Raw genomic sequence first — 15,243 nt, forward strand, 5'->3', positions numbered from 1 at the left:
CCTTTTACAGTGTATGCTGCAAGTACAGTCTTGCAGGATTAAACAAATGAAGCCCAAAGACAAACCTTCTGCTCCTGCAGAGCTTTTCAAACAGGTCCAGCGTCTGAGTGTAGTTAGACACTAAAACCACCTTGTCATTACTGGTGCTTTTTGTAACAGCGAGGATGTAGTCCAAAACCAGCATCTTTCCTGGATAAAAAGGAAAGAAAGAAGAAAGCTAGAGCAGAAGTTCCCAAATTCCAGACCTTGGAGGGGCACTTGTAAGATGCTAAATACAGTCTCATGGTTGCCTGTGTTAGGCAGCACATTTGTACTGCTGAATTCCACAGCACCTGAAAGCTGGGGCTCCACAGATTTGGTACTGTAGCCAGCAGGGAACAAGTCCAGGGCTCCCATAAAGCCTTCTTCCTCTTCCACACACTTATCATGGATAAGAGCAGGGTCTGGAGAAGAAAGAGTTCAGACTGTGGAATGCACAAGGGAGACCAAAAAACTGCACCACCAACAGTGCAAAACCCAAATCCGTTACGTGAGTGGAAGAACTCACGATTGCAGAGTTTCTTCAGGGAAGTGATGGAAGAGAGAGACGACACACTGATTTTGCCTTCCTTCAGTTCCTCCACTGGCTTGGCTTGCTTCAGAAAGTTCTTATACAGCTCAGCTTGCAGAGGTGTCAGCCTGAAACAGAACAAGAGCTCTGCAGCCTCAGCCTGCCCCCAAACCAACCCCTTCCTTCTTCCTCCATCTACGCAGTGCATTCCTTCTAGTTCCAGTGCTCAATTTTTTAGCTAAAGCACAGACAGCCTAGAACTCCCTCCAGGGCTGATGGTAGAGCATTAATATCTCAGCCCAGAGCTGGAGGAGAAGCTTGCAGATAATGCTCTGCACAGCCCAAGGCTCTGCTGCACACAGCTGCCCAGAGCATGCCAGCTGGCTGGCAGAACCACCAGTTGTTGGTTGTCCATCCCTGCTTCAGGAAGAAAAGCAACTTATTGCCAATGGCTACAATCTCTTTCCTAAAGGGAAGCAGTCAGCATAAGCATCGAAGGGGTTTTTGCAACTTTTTCATCCTTCCTGTTGCTCTCCTCCCTTTTCCCAGGCACAGTACAAGCTTTTTGGTACCTGCAGCAGACCACCTGCTCAATCTTCACCGGCAGGTATTTGGAGAGGATGTCCGATGTTCTTCGGATTAAACACCTGCAGGGAGGGAAATGAAGATCAGATACTTGGATGACATCAAAACTCTTGTTTTATCAGTATTATTCCTCACAAGATCAATACAAAGTCCCTTTAATATCTAATCTCCAAAAGTCAGCGACAGACCAATACACAGCAAAGGCCAGACACTCACCATCCACACTAAGAGGCTCCATCAGCCCATGCTACAGAGCCCAATATAACCCACTCTCTCTGTGAGGCCTCCAGATTTGGTTCATGAGATTTGGAGGGATGATTCCACCTAACAGAGCCCAGTCCCTTATGAGAGAAACTCATCTCTTCCTCAGACTACCAATGGCATTCTCAACTTGAGCTACAACACACAAGTGGCATGGACAGCAAAGAAGGACAGGATTTAACCACCATACACCATGGAAATAACCCAAAGTACAAACAGGCACACAATAACTTAGTAGCCATCCTCAGCCAAGATGGGTTCATTGTCTGGCCCAAGATTTCAGCAAAGGGCATATCCTTTGAGGCTCTAAAAAACACTGCATGGAGGTTCTACCACACTACAGAAAAGATGGGAAGGACTAGAAGAAGCGAACTGAGCAACTAGAATAAGAAAGAGGTGCAGAAACCCTGTTCTGCCAGGAAACACTGAAAATATGATGTTACAAAACCTATAGATGACACATGACAGCCCCCAGATCTGTCAAAGGCTGTTAAAGAAAGGAATAATCTGGTCTCCAAACCCATAAGCAGTAGGATGAAAAGTAACAGGCTTAAACTGCAGTAAGGAAGATTTATGTTACACATTAAGAGCATTTTTCAACTGCAAAGACTGTGATGCCCTGGAAAAGGTACCCTGGGAAATTTGTAAGGTTTTTCAGTGCTGGGTGGGGGCTAAGTAAGGGACAGTTTAGGTCTACCAACTTCTACCTTGGGACAGCAAGACAGATTAGATGCCTTCTCCAGGGCCCTTCCAGCCTTACACCTACACACATATCTTTGCATCACTGTCTGATTTGTAATTCCTACCAAATTCAACTGATTCATCTGTTACTGCTTATGTGCTTTATCTTCTCTATTTGTGTTTCACAGCTGTTGCACAATAAAGGAAAGAACAGACACCTTTACATAGCCAGGCACAAGCATTCTTGAACACACTTTTACACCCCTTTTCCATCAACTATAAAAAGAAATAAATGCAACTCAAGAAGGAACGAGCTCTTCTCCTCCCAACCTTTCCTTTCTCCTCGGCTTCTGCAAGCTGACCTAAGCCAAGGTCAGGGCTGTCTCTACAGACAGGCTGTACTCAGTGTGAAATGCAATTTACCATGACTATGAACTGCAGGATTGTATTAGTGATGGCTGCAAAAGTTCAGATTAAAAAAAAAAAAAACAACCAACCAAACCCACAAAGACACCAGCAATGCTGAGAATTCAAGAGTCTCTAGTGAGAGTTCTTAGAGAGACAAGTGATTGCCAGATGTGGATAAATCAGTTGTATTCATGAACAGAAAAGAAACCAGGTTTAAACAAATACCAAAAGTCAACCAAAGAGAAATAAGACAGCGTTTTACATCACAGAGGTGCTTCTTGCAGATCAAGTCACATCTCTGACACTAGCAGCATAATCCCATCAGCCCTACAGAGCCAGCACAGCTATAAAAGTGTGAGCTGGACTCTTTTGTAACTTGGGCAATCAACAGCAAAACCAAGCGACATTCCTTATCCTCTTTCTGTCTGTCAGTTAGCATCTGGGCTGGATGGATCTCAAGTCTGACCCAGTCTACACTGTAGTCATATTAACACAAATAAAAGGATGCTGCCTGACTGTTCAGATCCCAGGAAAACACAGAAACATAAGAGTCAAATCAAGATTCAGTATCTGAGTACATTTGCGTGGGGGTGACTGCAGCTAACTGAGCTAATTGCTATTTTAACGTGCTATTTTTCAGACTAAAGCTACGTGCTATGTAGATTTCTTAGGCAATAAATACTTGCACAATCACTTGCTGAATAGAAGTAACTTACAAGAGAATGCATTACAGCTACGACTAATTTGGAAAAATACCAGTGTACACCAAAGGTTTATGCAAAAGCTCTGCAAAGAGAAGAAGGATGAAGTTTACCTGTTCACAATGCTGATCAGCTCTTTAAGCCTCTCTTCTCCTTTCTGTCGCTCCGCTTCACTTGCATCTGCATCTCTGCCTTTCAAGATGGGAATTTCAAAATGTCTTTTAAATTCCTGTGCAGTCCCTGTACAAAACAGAAGTGAAAAAGTGACAACTAGTACCAAATAACCTTTGATCAGTACCCCACAACCCCAATTATCACACCACAAGCATGGGGCCCAGAAGATAAAACCAACACTCACCCCATCGGTATGATTTGTTTTCCTTTCTAGCCAGGAAATATTCAAACAAGGCAGGCAAATGTGTACAACAGAAAACCATTTTATACTCCAACAACTATGCACTGCCAAAGGTCATACAATTTTAGTTAAATCTGAGTCCAGTCAGGCATGTACTGGTTTTGCTCACGTTCCAGCTATACTTTTACCCCCAGATTTTGTCCTTGCAAACAACAGCTCAGGCATTACATGTGCCTGTTGCAAAATTATCTGTAATCAGTTGCTTATTACTGGGCATGGGCTGAAAGTGGGAAAAATGACTATTGCATGCATGCAGCTTTGCTGGCAGTGGTTACAGTATTAACCTCATCTCAGAAAGAACAAACTGGAAATACAGGGAGACTAGTCTTGCCCAAAGTACAGGTCAAGAGGGCAGGGGAAATCACATCAGCTTGCTGTAATAACTACCCAAAATTGAAGCACATGGAAAAAGCAGATGCAGAACACCTACCATCCAATCCATCCTTTCCTTGAGAAATCCTGGGGGCAGAACAGCTGAACAGAAAAATATAATGCCCAAATGCTGTTTGTAAGACTAAGAATCTGATGAGTGGTGTTTAACTAGAGTTGTGCGTGCACTAGAATTAATGAGAAACCTCTTGGACTGGATGCCAAACAATCTGAGACAAATATAGGTGATGAGTTACAACAATAAGGAAATGATTTACAGATTGATTTATTTTCATTCCTTGTCAGAAAAAAAAAATTACCTCCCTTCACAAGACAAGCTGCTCCACACTGGAAAGCAGTAGACCCGCTCTCCTGCAGGAGAAGATGCAAAGACTGCTTTGCTTTTAAAATGAAAACAAAGATTGCAGACATAAGCAGAGCACAGGAGCCAGAGACAGAATATTGCAGTCTGCTACCATTAATTGCAGAAGGTGTTTGATCCTGAAAACTCACGCTAATCAGTATCTCTCCTTCAGACTCTTTTCTTTCTCAGATGAAGTTAACTCCATATTCACAGGCCTCTCTTGCCTTAAAAAACAAGAGCAGTCTTAACTCCAAATGCTAGACATCACCCTCAGCTTTCTCCCAGATTATCTGAAAGCCAGAAATTTGGGATTTGTTGCCTAACTCTGCATGAAGTACGCCATTCCGCCTTGCACCAGCCACTTCAACCTCCTGTGCCAGAGGGATACAAGACAGAGAGCAAGCAAAAGCTGTCTGTGTACTCAACACTGAGAGCCTTTCACATCAAGCCCTCCTCTCCACGGAGCCTCTCCTGCAAAGGCATCATTCCTGGCTTAGATTTCTGAATTTGCTATAGCGTGGGAGTGTTGTAGGAAGTACCATTACAAACTGGCTCCCCCTGCCCAGCAACTCCTGCAGTATCTCCAAGGGCTTATTGTCAGAGAAACTCCTAGTCTACACAGACATTTTGGCTGACCAGTATAGCTACGCAAGATCAGCCATGAAGTACTCAGGGTTATATATTCATTTTACCTTAATTATTAATTCCCCTTCCAAAATACCTGTTAGATTGGTGTACTTTAAATTACAGTCTTGAAATGAAGCTCTGATGATAGACAGCTTCTAGAACAGGGGACCCTGATCTAGACTTTCTGGATACAAACTGAAGGAGAATAAGTCTCCAACCTGTACATGGCCTTTCCTCTCACTAATGTCTTGGTGCTGCTTTCACTGGCGCTGGTAGCTAAGGGGAGGCCTTGCCAGCAACTTCCCCCTCCATCATGTCTCTCACACATTCACGTCTTACCTAAGATGCCTGAATTGACGAAGTGCACCAGGCTGAAATATTCAAGCAGGTCATTCTGAATGGGGGTGCCCGAGATAAGGACTCGTCGAGGTGTATTTAAGCTGTTGAGAGCCTGGTATGTTTGATTTTCAGAGTTCTTCAGTCTATGGCCCTTTGAAAAAAGAAAAAAGGAATGAAGCTGATAAATCCAGTGGTTCTGATGGGAAGCAGTCTGGAGATCTTCATTGACACTGACATGCCTGGTAGCAGACTGAGTGTTGTATGTGTATTCAGCTGTTGTGACAGAATTCTCAAAGGCAAGAATCTGGTGGGAAACCTGAAGCCATTACATAAGGAAACATGACATTACAAGCTACCAAGACTAGGAACATCTGAGTCACACCCAGGCAAGAGGGCCTACCATGAAAATAACCACCAACCACATGGTCTAACTATAAGAACTGTTTCCTGTTCAAAGACAGGGATGTTTTCAGCTACCGACACTAGGCACTGAACCTCTGGACCTGTAACATTGCATCACCAAAGGTCAAGATCACAAGGCATTCAGACCATCTATACCCAGGACTGCTAAGCCCTTCCACAGTAATAAAAAGAGGTTCTGCACCTCTTACAGAGGTAATCTGAATACAGGCCCCATTTCCGATGCCTGGGAAAAGCAACTTCATAAGCATCTGAGTGCCAGCTGTAGGGCAAAGCATGAGATGATTTCTACAAGTGCCAGACCACTGCAGAGCTGAGTATTGTGAAGATATGGAAGACAGAAGGCCAAGGACCTGCATTCCCAGCATCCCTAGCTGTCAGCCTCATCCCAGCGGCACTGAGAGGTGTGGGAGTTACACTTGTGAGGGTGCTAGCTCTTTTTAAGCTTCATTCAGCAATAGTCTAGCAAATACAAAACCAAACCACAGGGTGGCACTGCTATTTAACAAATCCCCTCCAACTGGCAGTGGAGGACACCTCAACATTGGCTGAGGCCTTCAGCTTAATCGTTTCAAGGAGGCAGAGGGCACTTATTTTATTTTGTCCTTCAGAGCATCTCTGGCTCTCACTACCTATAACCACAAATAGGGAACAATAAATATAAAAACTCCATTTGAGCCGTGTGAAAGCAGCTTGACAACACAGGCTTGGCAAAGCTAGATCCAACAGTCAGTGAGCAGGGAGTCAAGCCATGTCTCTCTCTTCTTGAACAAGAACCACATGAGGTAACTCCTCACCCAGCTCTCCTACCTCTGCCCCAAGCAGGAGGCTACAGAGGACGGAATAGGGTCCTGCCATGGGAGTACCCTTCAAACCTCCCCACAAGCACAGAGTAACATTGCCAAATAAAGTGGCAGACAGCAGCCAACACTACACAAAAGAGCATGCACAGAATCATTTAGGCTGTGAGATACCTCAGGAGCCTCCAGTCCAACCTCTTGCTCAAAACAGAGCCAAGTTAGAAATTACTGGGCAGAGCATGAGGCCAGGCCAAACAGAAAGTACTTCTCACTTTAGCAAAGACAGACAGAAACAAATGAAGAACACATCAGTGAGCCAGGGCACTACCATTCCAACAGAGTAAGGCCTCTTTCAGAGGCAGGCAGCAGACCTACTTTCTGCCACTTATTTCAGACTGAGAGGACCCTAGTTGGTGCCCCCACACTGCCAGGGACCTACGAAGTGGCCACAGTCACCACGACCTGGATTTTCTTCATATCTCAGCTCCTGAAAACACTCTCTCTTGTTCAGGATCACCCAGTATGGATAAGCCAGTTACCCGGCACCTCTCAAACACCAGAATGGGTGCTATCCATGGCTAAACCTTGCTTCCTGCTGCCCTCCCCGCTTTCAAGAAAGCTGAGACAGTTTTGCCCAGATCTCAAGAAAACATCGTATTTCCCCCATACCTCATCACATATGACCAGCCCAACACTGCCTTTCTGCAACGCCTCGGCGTGGAGCCGGAAGGTCTCATAGGAGATGATCAGGATGGGTGAAGGCACTCGCAGGCCACGCTGGTTCATAAAGCCAACTGTGGATGGAAAGGGGGAAAAGCTAAAAAAAACCAGGGATAAGGAAAACTAACAGAAAAGGATTCAAGCTCTGTAGTCAAAACTTTGGCCCTAAAAATCTAGGAAAACCTGTCTGTTTCAATTACTCTTTAGCAACCCTTCCACCCCTGTAGACCCATGCTCCCTTCCCCACAACTGTCCCCATTTCCACCCCCCTCCCACCTCTGCCCACTCCTTTCCCAGCTTCTGGCTGGAGCAAAGAAGAGGCACTGGTACTTCCCTAACTTAAGCACATGACTGGACTTGGATTATTCCAAAAGATTAACTATTACCAAGCACACAAGGGCTTGATCTAAACATGCTAGTGGAGAGACATTTATCTCTAATGACATTCACATCCAAAGCTCAGAGACATTCACATCAGCTGCTGTAGGCTTCTTTCAATGCAAGATTCTGACCTAAGCCAGCCAACCGCACAGTTTGCAAACATTTCTGTACCTAGTTTACGGTCAATCTCTTCTTTGGAGCCTCCATCAATGGCCAGCGGCTGGATCCTTCCCCCCAGCCATTTCTCTACTTCATTGTACCAGTTTCTCACCAGGCTGGAGGGAGACACCACCATGGCTTTCTCAATTTCAGGCTTGCAGTCAGGACTTTGCCGGAGAAGCGTCCACATGAGCGTGATGCACTGCAGGGTTTTGCCCAGCCCCATTTCGTCTGCCATGATACAGCCATGACTCCCAGGGATCCGCCGGCTTGTCACACAGTCCCAGAGGAATTTCACTCCCTGCCAAAAATTGTCCTCTCAGAGCAGGATAGGGACATCAGCAGAATGACAACTTCAGTACAGCTTCATTACTGCAATGCACAGGACTGATACAACAACAAACAGCAAATCTGTGTAGCCCATCCCTGGGGACATGTGATGTTCTAATGAGACAGAGGGAAATCACCCCAGACACAGCTAAAATGCAGCCACATCTGGTTCGGAACAACATTATTGGTGCCAAGATGTACCTCATAACATACAGGAAGTCTTCCTACATTTTAAATGTACAATTATAACTAGCTTCCTGACATGAATTCCCACAAATTTCTACCCTTGGCTGCATTAGATAGGCCCAGGCCACCAGCTAACCTGCATCAATCACTGCAAACAGGTTAATCATCTTAACAACACCCAATTAGGTAGTTTTAAAACACAGAATCACAGAGCAAGCAGAATTGTTCCTGCTGCCTGATTAACCCCCAGAATACTCTCAGCAGCTCTCATTGCTTCTGCCTAGAAGCACAATGACTCACCTGGGGACTCAAGGTCCAAAGCAGATTTAGCTTCAGAGAAGACACGAGGCTGAGGTTACAGCCCATGTCACATGGTTGGAGAGGAGCTCACTCCTGCATTAGGCTTTGACAAATCACCAAGACAGATAAAAGGGAAGAAAAAAAAAAAAAAAGAAAAAAAAAAGAGGCAGGTTCTGCAAAATATTCCTCTATCATATGATAATAGATAGTCAGAGAAAACCAGGGTATTGTGCTGGGAATGTACAAGGTCCCTGCACTGTGTCAGCAGACCAGGGAGACAGGGACACAACCTAAACACACCTGGATGGATCCACCCCCCTGTGCTCCCCTGTTTAGGACTGGAAGACAGAGCACCTTTGCTTGCACTTTCAAGTCCTTTTCTTTCTTTCCTAGCCCCTTAACAACAGGTTAATGAAGTTTATTTAGGCCAGTTGAACAATTATGAAATACATTACCGACTAAAAGAGTACATTTGTCTGGGGATCCATTTGGGTAATCTCCCAGCAACTGGACAAAAGACATGACAAAGCGAAGCTGTACAACAGTCTGGGAGCATCACCTGAATAAAGCAGCACAGGAATCTTAGCAGGCAAAGACTTATTAGACTAGAACAGAGACTGTTTTATCAGAGATATCTAGCTGTCAAGAAACAGTGCCTAGGACACCAACATAACTATCATTACTTGACAAAAGCACCAGCAGGCAGTATCTCACCCCAAACCAGATTGCCTCCAGCTATGTAGCCAGAAATGAGCATTACACTGGGTCACACACTTTAGTACCAACTCTGAGATAAAAGTACAAGCTAGGAACAGCCTACAGCATTCTCAGAGCCATCTGAAGATCTCCCATGCAGGGACGCATCCAGCTTGACCTGCTTAGCCTGCAAGATCAGCAGTTACAGCTTCCATCCGTGCAGCCTCTAGGCTTAAATGATAATATACTGCACCTGTGATAAACTTAAAACTGTCCAGATGCCTACATTAGATATTTGGAGATTGGTACACGCTGCTTCGATATTGTGATGTTGCTAGTATTTACAACATAAAATGTTTCTCGTCACTCTCCACTGGCATATTCCAAGTCTACGTACGCCATGGACAGCTCTCACCTACAAAGGGTAGCCTCCAAATAAAACACAATGAAGTAGGAATCTACTCCATACTGTGTTGGGAACCACACTACCAGAAAGAAGAGCTTCAGTGTTTCCTGGCTCAAAGACTGCAGATCCAATTAATTCTGCTGCCCAGCAAAACACCACGGTGGACAGTCTGCCCTGCCCAACTCAGGATTGGGCTGCAATGTAATTTATTGCAATTACATCCTATCACCATCCACACCGAGTTCCACTCAGCAGAGCTACGTCTCCAAACTTCAAGATAAGTAAAGGCTGGACTTTCAGCCCTGACTCTGCAAGATCCCATCTCCCTGCGGAATCTGGTCTTTTCCTAAGGTATCATTTGTGACATAAAAGCCAGCCAATGGGCTTTCCTAGACCTGCGCAACCAGTGCACAATGGTCATAGAAACTCCCCAGCTTCCATTGCCAGTTGACCTGACCGCAATCCCACAGAGAACACAGCTGTGCGCTAGGCAGCATCACATTTAGGCTGGGAGTGCTCTGACCCTGCTAGATCAGAGGCAAGAGAAGAGAAAGTTCTTACCCACAAACAAGCAGTAAATTTTCACATTTTTAAGGGCAAACAAGACTGTTGTAATACTCCCAGCACATCCTCTTGCTTAACACAGGACAGAGAATATTTGCAGCATTCAGGCCTCCAAGAGGATGGTTTAAACAAGCATTTCACTTTGCATTTGCAACAGACTAGAGTCTGTTAGACTGTCGCAGACTGTTAGTCTATGTAAACCTCACAGTTGGTGGGTTACAATTGCAGCAGAGGAACTGCAGCTTTCTGAAATGCATCAAGTCCTCAAGCCATACCCTCAAGTCCCAATGGAAAACTTACTTCTCTCTGATGGGGCCTCAAAACACGGCTGAGGACAGGATCCACCACAACATGGACAGGTGCTTTGTCCCTGCAGGAGGCAGTCAAGGAAGAGGACAGGGTGATTAACGAACTCAGCACAGCATATGTTTAGGTTTTTTTAAAATCTCACTGCTACACTGAGGATTCCACTGTGGCATGAGGGAAGCAACTGCCCACAAGAAAGTGAAAAATGGATTAATTCAGTTTTGAGAATGAAGTCACAGGGGCCTGATCTACAATCTAAAACATCAGCAAAACCATGTATTCGGGCTGTGGTTAAAACAAGGGCAGAATGTGGTTCAGAGACATGGTTAAAAATCCATTATCATTTTCCTTGTTTCAATAACAATATTGTAACTGCATTACTGGAGAGAGGAACCCCTTCCTCTGTCCATGAAGATCCAGCTGACAGCCTTTTTAAGTTACAACAACAGCACAGAAGGAACTACTTAAGAATAAAAAGCATTAGGCAGCCTAACATTTGACTGTCAGTCACCTCTCTTTGCTTGTCCCTAGATGCTGATGTTTCCTGACTAACAACTAATCTATAAGACTTTCTAAGCAGCTTCTCCATGTGTGCATACTCATTCCCTGCAACAGGTTTAAATTTTTGATGAGTGGGAGATGAAACAGCCTGCAGAAGAACGCAAACAATCTGGCATGGGTACATTCCTTTGATTGTTACCGTACCTGAACCAATTCAGAAGCAGAGTACTAGGAACCAAAGTTCCCTTGATGTTCAGACACATTTGGAAAGAAAGAACACAAACCTACATGCACAAGGAGGTCAGAGCTGAAGCATTTGTGCCAATGATGACTCACTTGTCTATTTTCAGCTGGTCGTGGGCACTCAGCAGCGGGGGTTCGTACAGAACCAGAGCTCCTTCCTCAAAAGGGTCATGAAGAGGACTCCTCAGCCCTGCCCGTTTGATACCCAGCGCACGCAAGCCCAGTGGCCCTGAAAGCAAACAAAGGCACAACTCAAAGAACTTCTTCCTGGAAGAAAGCAGAGCCTTGCAGAAGAGTCTGATTACATTTAGGAATAGGGAATTAATTGGGTGCTGGAGTGGAGATGCAGGCACAACTGGTGCAGACAGCAAACCTACACACGGCGGTTGTTTAGTAGAACTCTGCCAGCACACAGCAGGTAGCTCTGCGGCAGGAAAGAACAGAATGAAGGAACAGAGGCAAAGATGGAGCAATGGCACTGCCCGCCACACTGGGTGCACCAAAATGGGCATGACTGGGTGCAGCAGATGCCATATATGCTGACATACAACAGCATAAGGTGTCTTGCATGATTACTGAAGGCTCCATCCCAGACCTGTGGCACTGGCATCCAACCATAAACAGGCATGATGTCTCCCTCAGCTATCTCCGGGCATCAGAGCTAATCCCAGTACCCAAAGGTGGTTGTTCTAGTTTTCTGGAAGACAAGCAGGGTTCCAGAATATACACCTCAGCAGTTCAAGAAGCACATTCACACACACACAGTGTGTATATACTGCATCAAATCCTCCTTTTAGATCACCTAAGCCAGACTTAGCTGGAGTTGTGTCTTTTATGCAAGGTCAGGAATTATCTTTAACAGCGATGAGGTTTTACAGTATCATAGTTAGCACCGTACTGCCATTACCTACTCTAGGGTATTATTTTCTCTCTGCTGAGCAATAGTAGACGTTTGGCCTTGGAGCCAATTTCTGTGAAAAGCAGAAACAAAGCATGAGCCCCCTCTTCCTAATATTATATTTTGATGTCACAGTTTTGGAATGGAGATGAACACAAAAAGATCATGCATAGAAATCCCTTTTCCCATAAAGACTCAGACAACTGTGCTCCCAGGATTGATTTTGCCTGGGCAAGATTCAAGCAGGGTCAGTTTGCCCACTGCTTGCTGAATGTCCTTGCAAAATGAGAGTGTATCACAAGCCGAGGCAACAGTGCACGCACACCGAGAAAAGAACACATGGAACAGCCTCATCTCCCAATTCAGAGAGGAAGATAACAGCCACAGAAAGCAGCTTCCCCAGTTCCAGTTCTGCTTCAGCCTCCTAACAAATCTGCTTTTCCACAAGCTAACTTTGTCAAAACTCTTTCGGGGCTTGCAATTTCACAGTCAGTGTCTGTTTACAGACATATTTTTAGAACTAAAGTTTGAGTGAAACTGATTGATCTGCATTTGAATTTTTAAGCTGGAGGATGATGGGGAAGAAGGGGACAAGAACAGGCTCATTTGTTTCTGAGATCTTGTGTGTTTCACCAATTCAAACCAGCTGAGGCTTTGAACTTCAAAACCACCTTGCTTTGAAGATCACCTTGAGACTCAACACACCGAGCCAAGTAGAAAGAAAACTGGCACATACTATCTTTTTCACCTACAGCCTTCTGTCTGTTAGTATCATTAGGATATTATTTAGATGGTAAACCTTCATCGCTTGGAATTCATCTTGCTTTTGTATTTGTGATATAGCGTACAATCTTCTGGCACAACATCAAATACATAGCAGTAATAATACAAAATCCAATTCTGGAACATAGGATTATCCAAACTAAACATCAGTAAGAAATACGAAGACTCTGCTAACGTGCCAGTATTTTTCTTTCAAAATTAAGTCAGGATTTCTGGAACATATGCATCAGTGCAAAAAATAACAATAATCCCCACAGATATATTTGACAGGCCTAAGCATCATCTGTTTTACCCGAGCCAGTCAACACAGACAATCCTTAAACCTCCTCATCTTACCTTTATAATTTGGAATGGGGACTTTGAAGGGTTTGGACAAAATGCTGCGGATAAAAGCCTCCTAGGAATTCAGAAAGAAAACATGCTTAAGTCTGAAATCAGAGATTGCTCAAGAAGGCAAGCCCAGGACATTTTTTGAGAACTCAGTTCTGCCAAGTACTGAGAGTCCCTCTATTCAATCCATTCAAGCTTCAACTTCAACTATTTTTAAGAATATCCAAAAGGAACAAAGTAACAAACCAGCACAATTCCCCCCACCAACTCTGCTTGTCAAAACTATTTTCCTTCAGGTTTTCTAATGCGTGAAATTGATTTTTCATAACTCTCATCTTCTCAAATCCACCGGCATTATCCACTTCTTTAAATGCTATTGCTTGCCCCTGCCTTGGTAATTCAGTCAGGCAAGTAATTTCCTGTAAAGGAGCTGGGTTACCATTGTAGAAACATCCACACCAGACCAGCGAGCACCCGGCCAGTCCAGCACCCGTCTCCAGCAGCGGAAGCCCAGAGAGAACCAGGCAAGCAGATAGCACATGAGCTACCTGTGTGGAAAGCTACCCACGTCCATGGGTGCTGTCCTTCACTGAGACCCCATAGAACTCTTATTCAGGATTTCCACTATAGAAAGTAGCCCCACCACATCTCCTTCGGCATTAAATGTTTGGAGCTAGAAAAAGATGTCTCCTAAAGATTCTGCGTACATGTGGCACTTCCATAACACCTCTGATTAAATGGGTCCACGGGAATTTAGGGAAATTTAGCCCTGCTGGGACTCCCTTGATGAATGTGGTCCATATGTAACCCACCTGCTATGGTGTGCTAGCAGTAACACCCACTTACATGTTGACTGCTATCCAGGCAGTGAGGCCTATTGGTCAGCTGAGCCAAGGGTTTCCGGAAAGGCGATCGGTAACATTCTCCACTCTCTGTCTCACTGACTGGCTTCTGTCTCTTACGAGTCTGAAAAACAGAATCAAGACAAAACAACTCAGGGGCAGCTGGTGAGACCAGAAGATAGATGCATTGCTGTCATGCTCAGTAAGCATCTAACCATGCAGACAATCCACCCAGCCAGCTGAGTATCTCTGAACAGACCCAATCATTACTCACCCCCACTGCCAAAGGCCAGAGCCAGCAACACCACCAAGATCACCATGCCCTGAAGTTTAACCTGCATGAAGGTTAAAATACTCTCCTACTTAAGAAAATAGCTACCTCTTTCTAACCAGTAAAAGGGCAGGCTTGTCTGTGCTGAGATTTGTCTTGTCCTCCTACCCCCAAAAAAGCAGAAGAAAAAAAAAGGAAGGGTCAATAGCATGGAACAACATCAAAGTCCCCAGAGGCTCCCACAGCATCTGTTGTTACACAGGTGAAAGGCCTCACACTGAAACCTAAATTTCAGACACTTTGCAAGGCATGAAGATAAGTCAGTCATTGATCCGTTTCCTCATTTAGCACAGTCCTCTTCAGATTGAGGCATGGTTTTAACCACCTGCTGGCACAGAAAAAGGGATTTTGACACAGAAAGCACTAGGTGAGACTCTTTGACCTGTACAACACAGAACATAGCACCACAACATTCTGTTCTGTCTCAAACATCTACCTATTCCTAGTTACCAGCCCTCTCACAAAACACCTGGATGCTCTCCCAGGGATAGTTTTTTCCATCACCATGAAGCGTCACCTGTATGTGGTGAAGTTATTCTACCAACTACGTGCCCAGACGCAAGTTTTCTCCCAACTGGTGAAAACAGCATAAACTTGGGGCCCGATCCTCAATCCCCAGAAGACGGGGGCGGTAACGACCTCTGACCAGGCACCAGGGACCGACTCGGGCAGCGGCGGACCCGCCGCCACCCCGCACCGCATCCCCCTGCCCACGGCCGGAGAGGCTCCGGGCGTCCCACAGGGCCG

General features: G+C 45.0%; 1 protein-coding gene across 1 annotated transcript in view; it reads right to left on the bottom strand.

Moving 5' to 3' along the window:
• The window catches only part of RAD54L (RAD54 like), a 96,797-nt gene that overhangs the window by 4,408 nt on the left and 77,146 nt on the right, over positions 1-15,243 (bottom strand). Inside the window, exons 2-13 of the mRNA XM_009638832.2 lie at positions 14,170-14,289; positions 13,330-13,390; positions 11,406-11,541; positions 10,563-10,632; positions 7,793-8,081; positions 7,190-7,314; positions 5,301-5,451; positions 3,300-3,426; positions 1,123-1,197; positions 548-678; positions 333-443; positions 66-189 (exon numbers count right to left, since the gene is read on the bottom strand). Coding sequence (XP_009637127.1) covers positions 66-189; positions 333-443; positions 548-678; positions 1,123-1,197; positions 3,300-3,426; positions 5,301-5,451; positions 7,190-7,314; positions 7,793-8,081; positions 10,563-10,632; positions 11,406-11,541; positions 13,330-13,390; positions 14,170-14,289 — 1,520 coding nt within the window. The remainder of the gene's footprint in view (positions 1-65; positions 190-332; positions 444-547; positions 679-1,122; positions 1,198-3,299; positions 3,427-5,300; positions 5,452-7,189; positions 7,315-7,792; positions 8,082-10,562; positions 10,633-11,405; positions 11,542-13,329; positions 13,391-14,169; positions 14,290-15,243) is intronic.

Source organism: Egretta garzetta, unplaced genomic scaffold, assembly GCF_000687185.1.
Source record: "Egretta garzetta isolate BGI_Z169 unplaced genomic scaffold, ASM68718v1 scaffold145, whole genome shotgun sequence".
Classification (NCBI taxonomy): domain Eukaryota; kingdom Metazoa; phylum Chordata; class Aves; order Pelecaniformes; family Ardeidae; genus Egretta; species Egretta garzetta.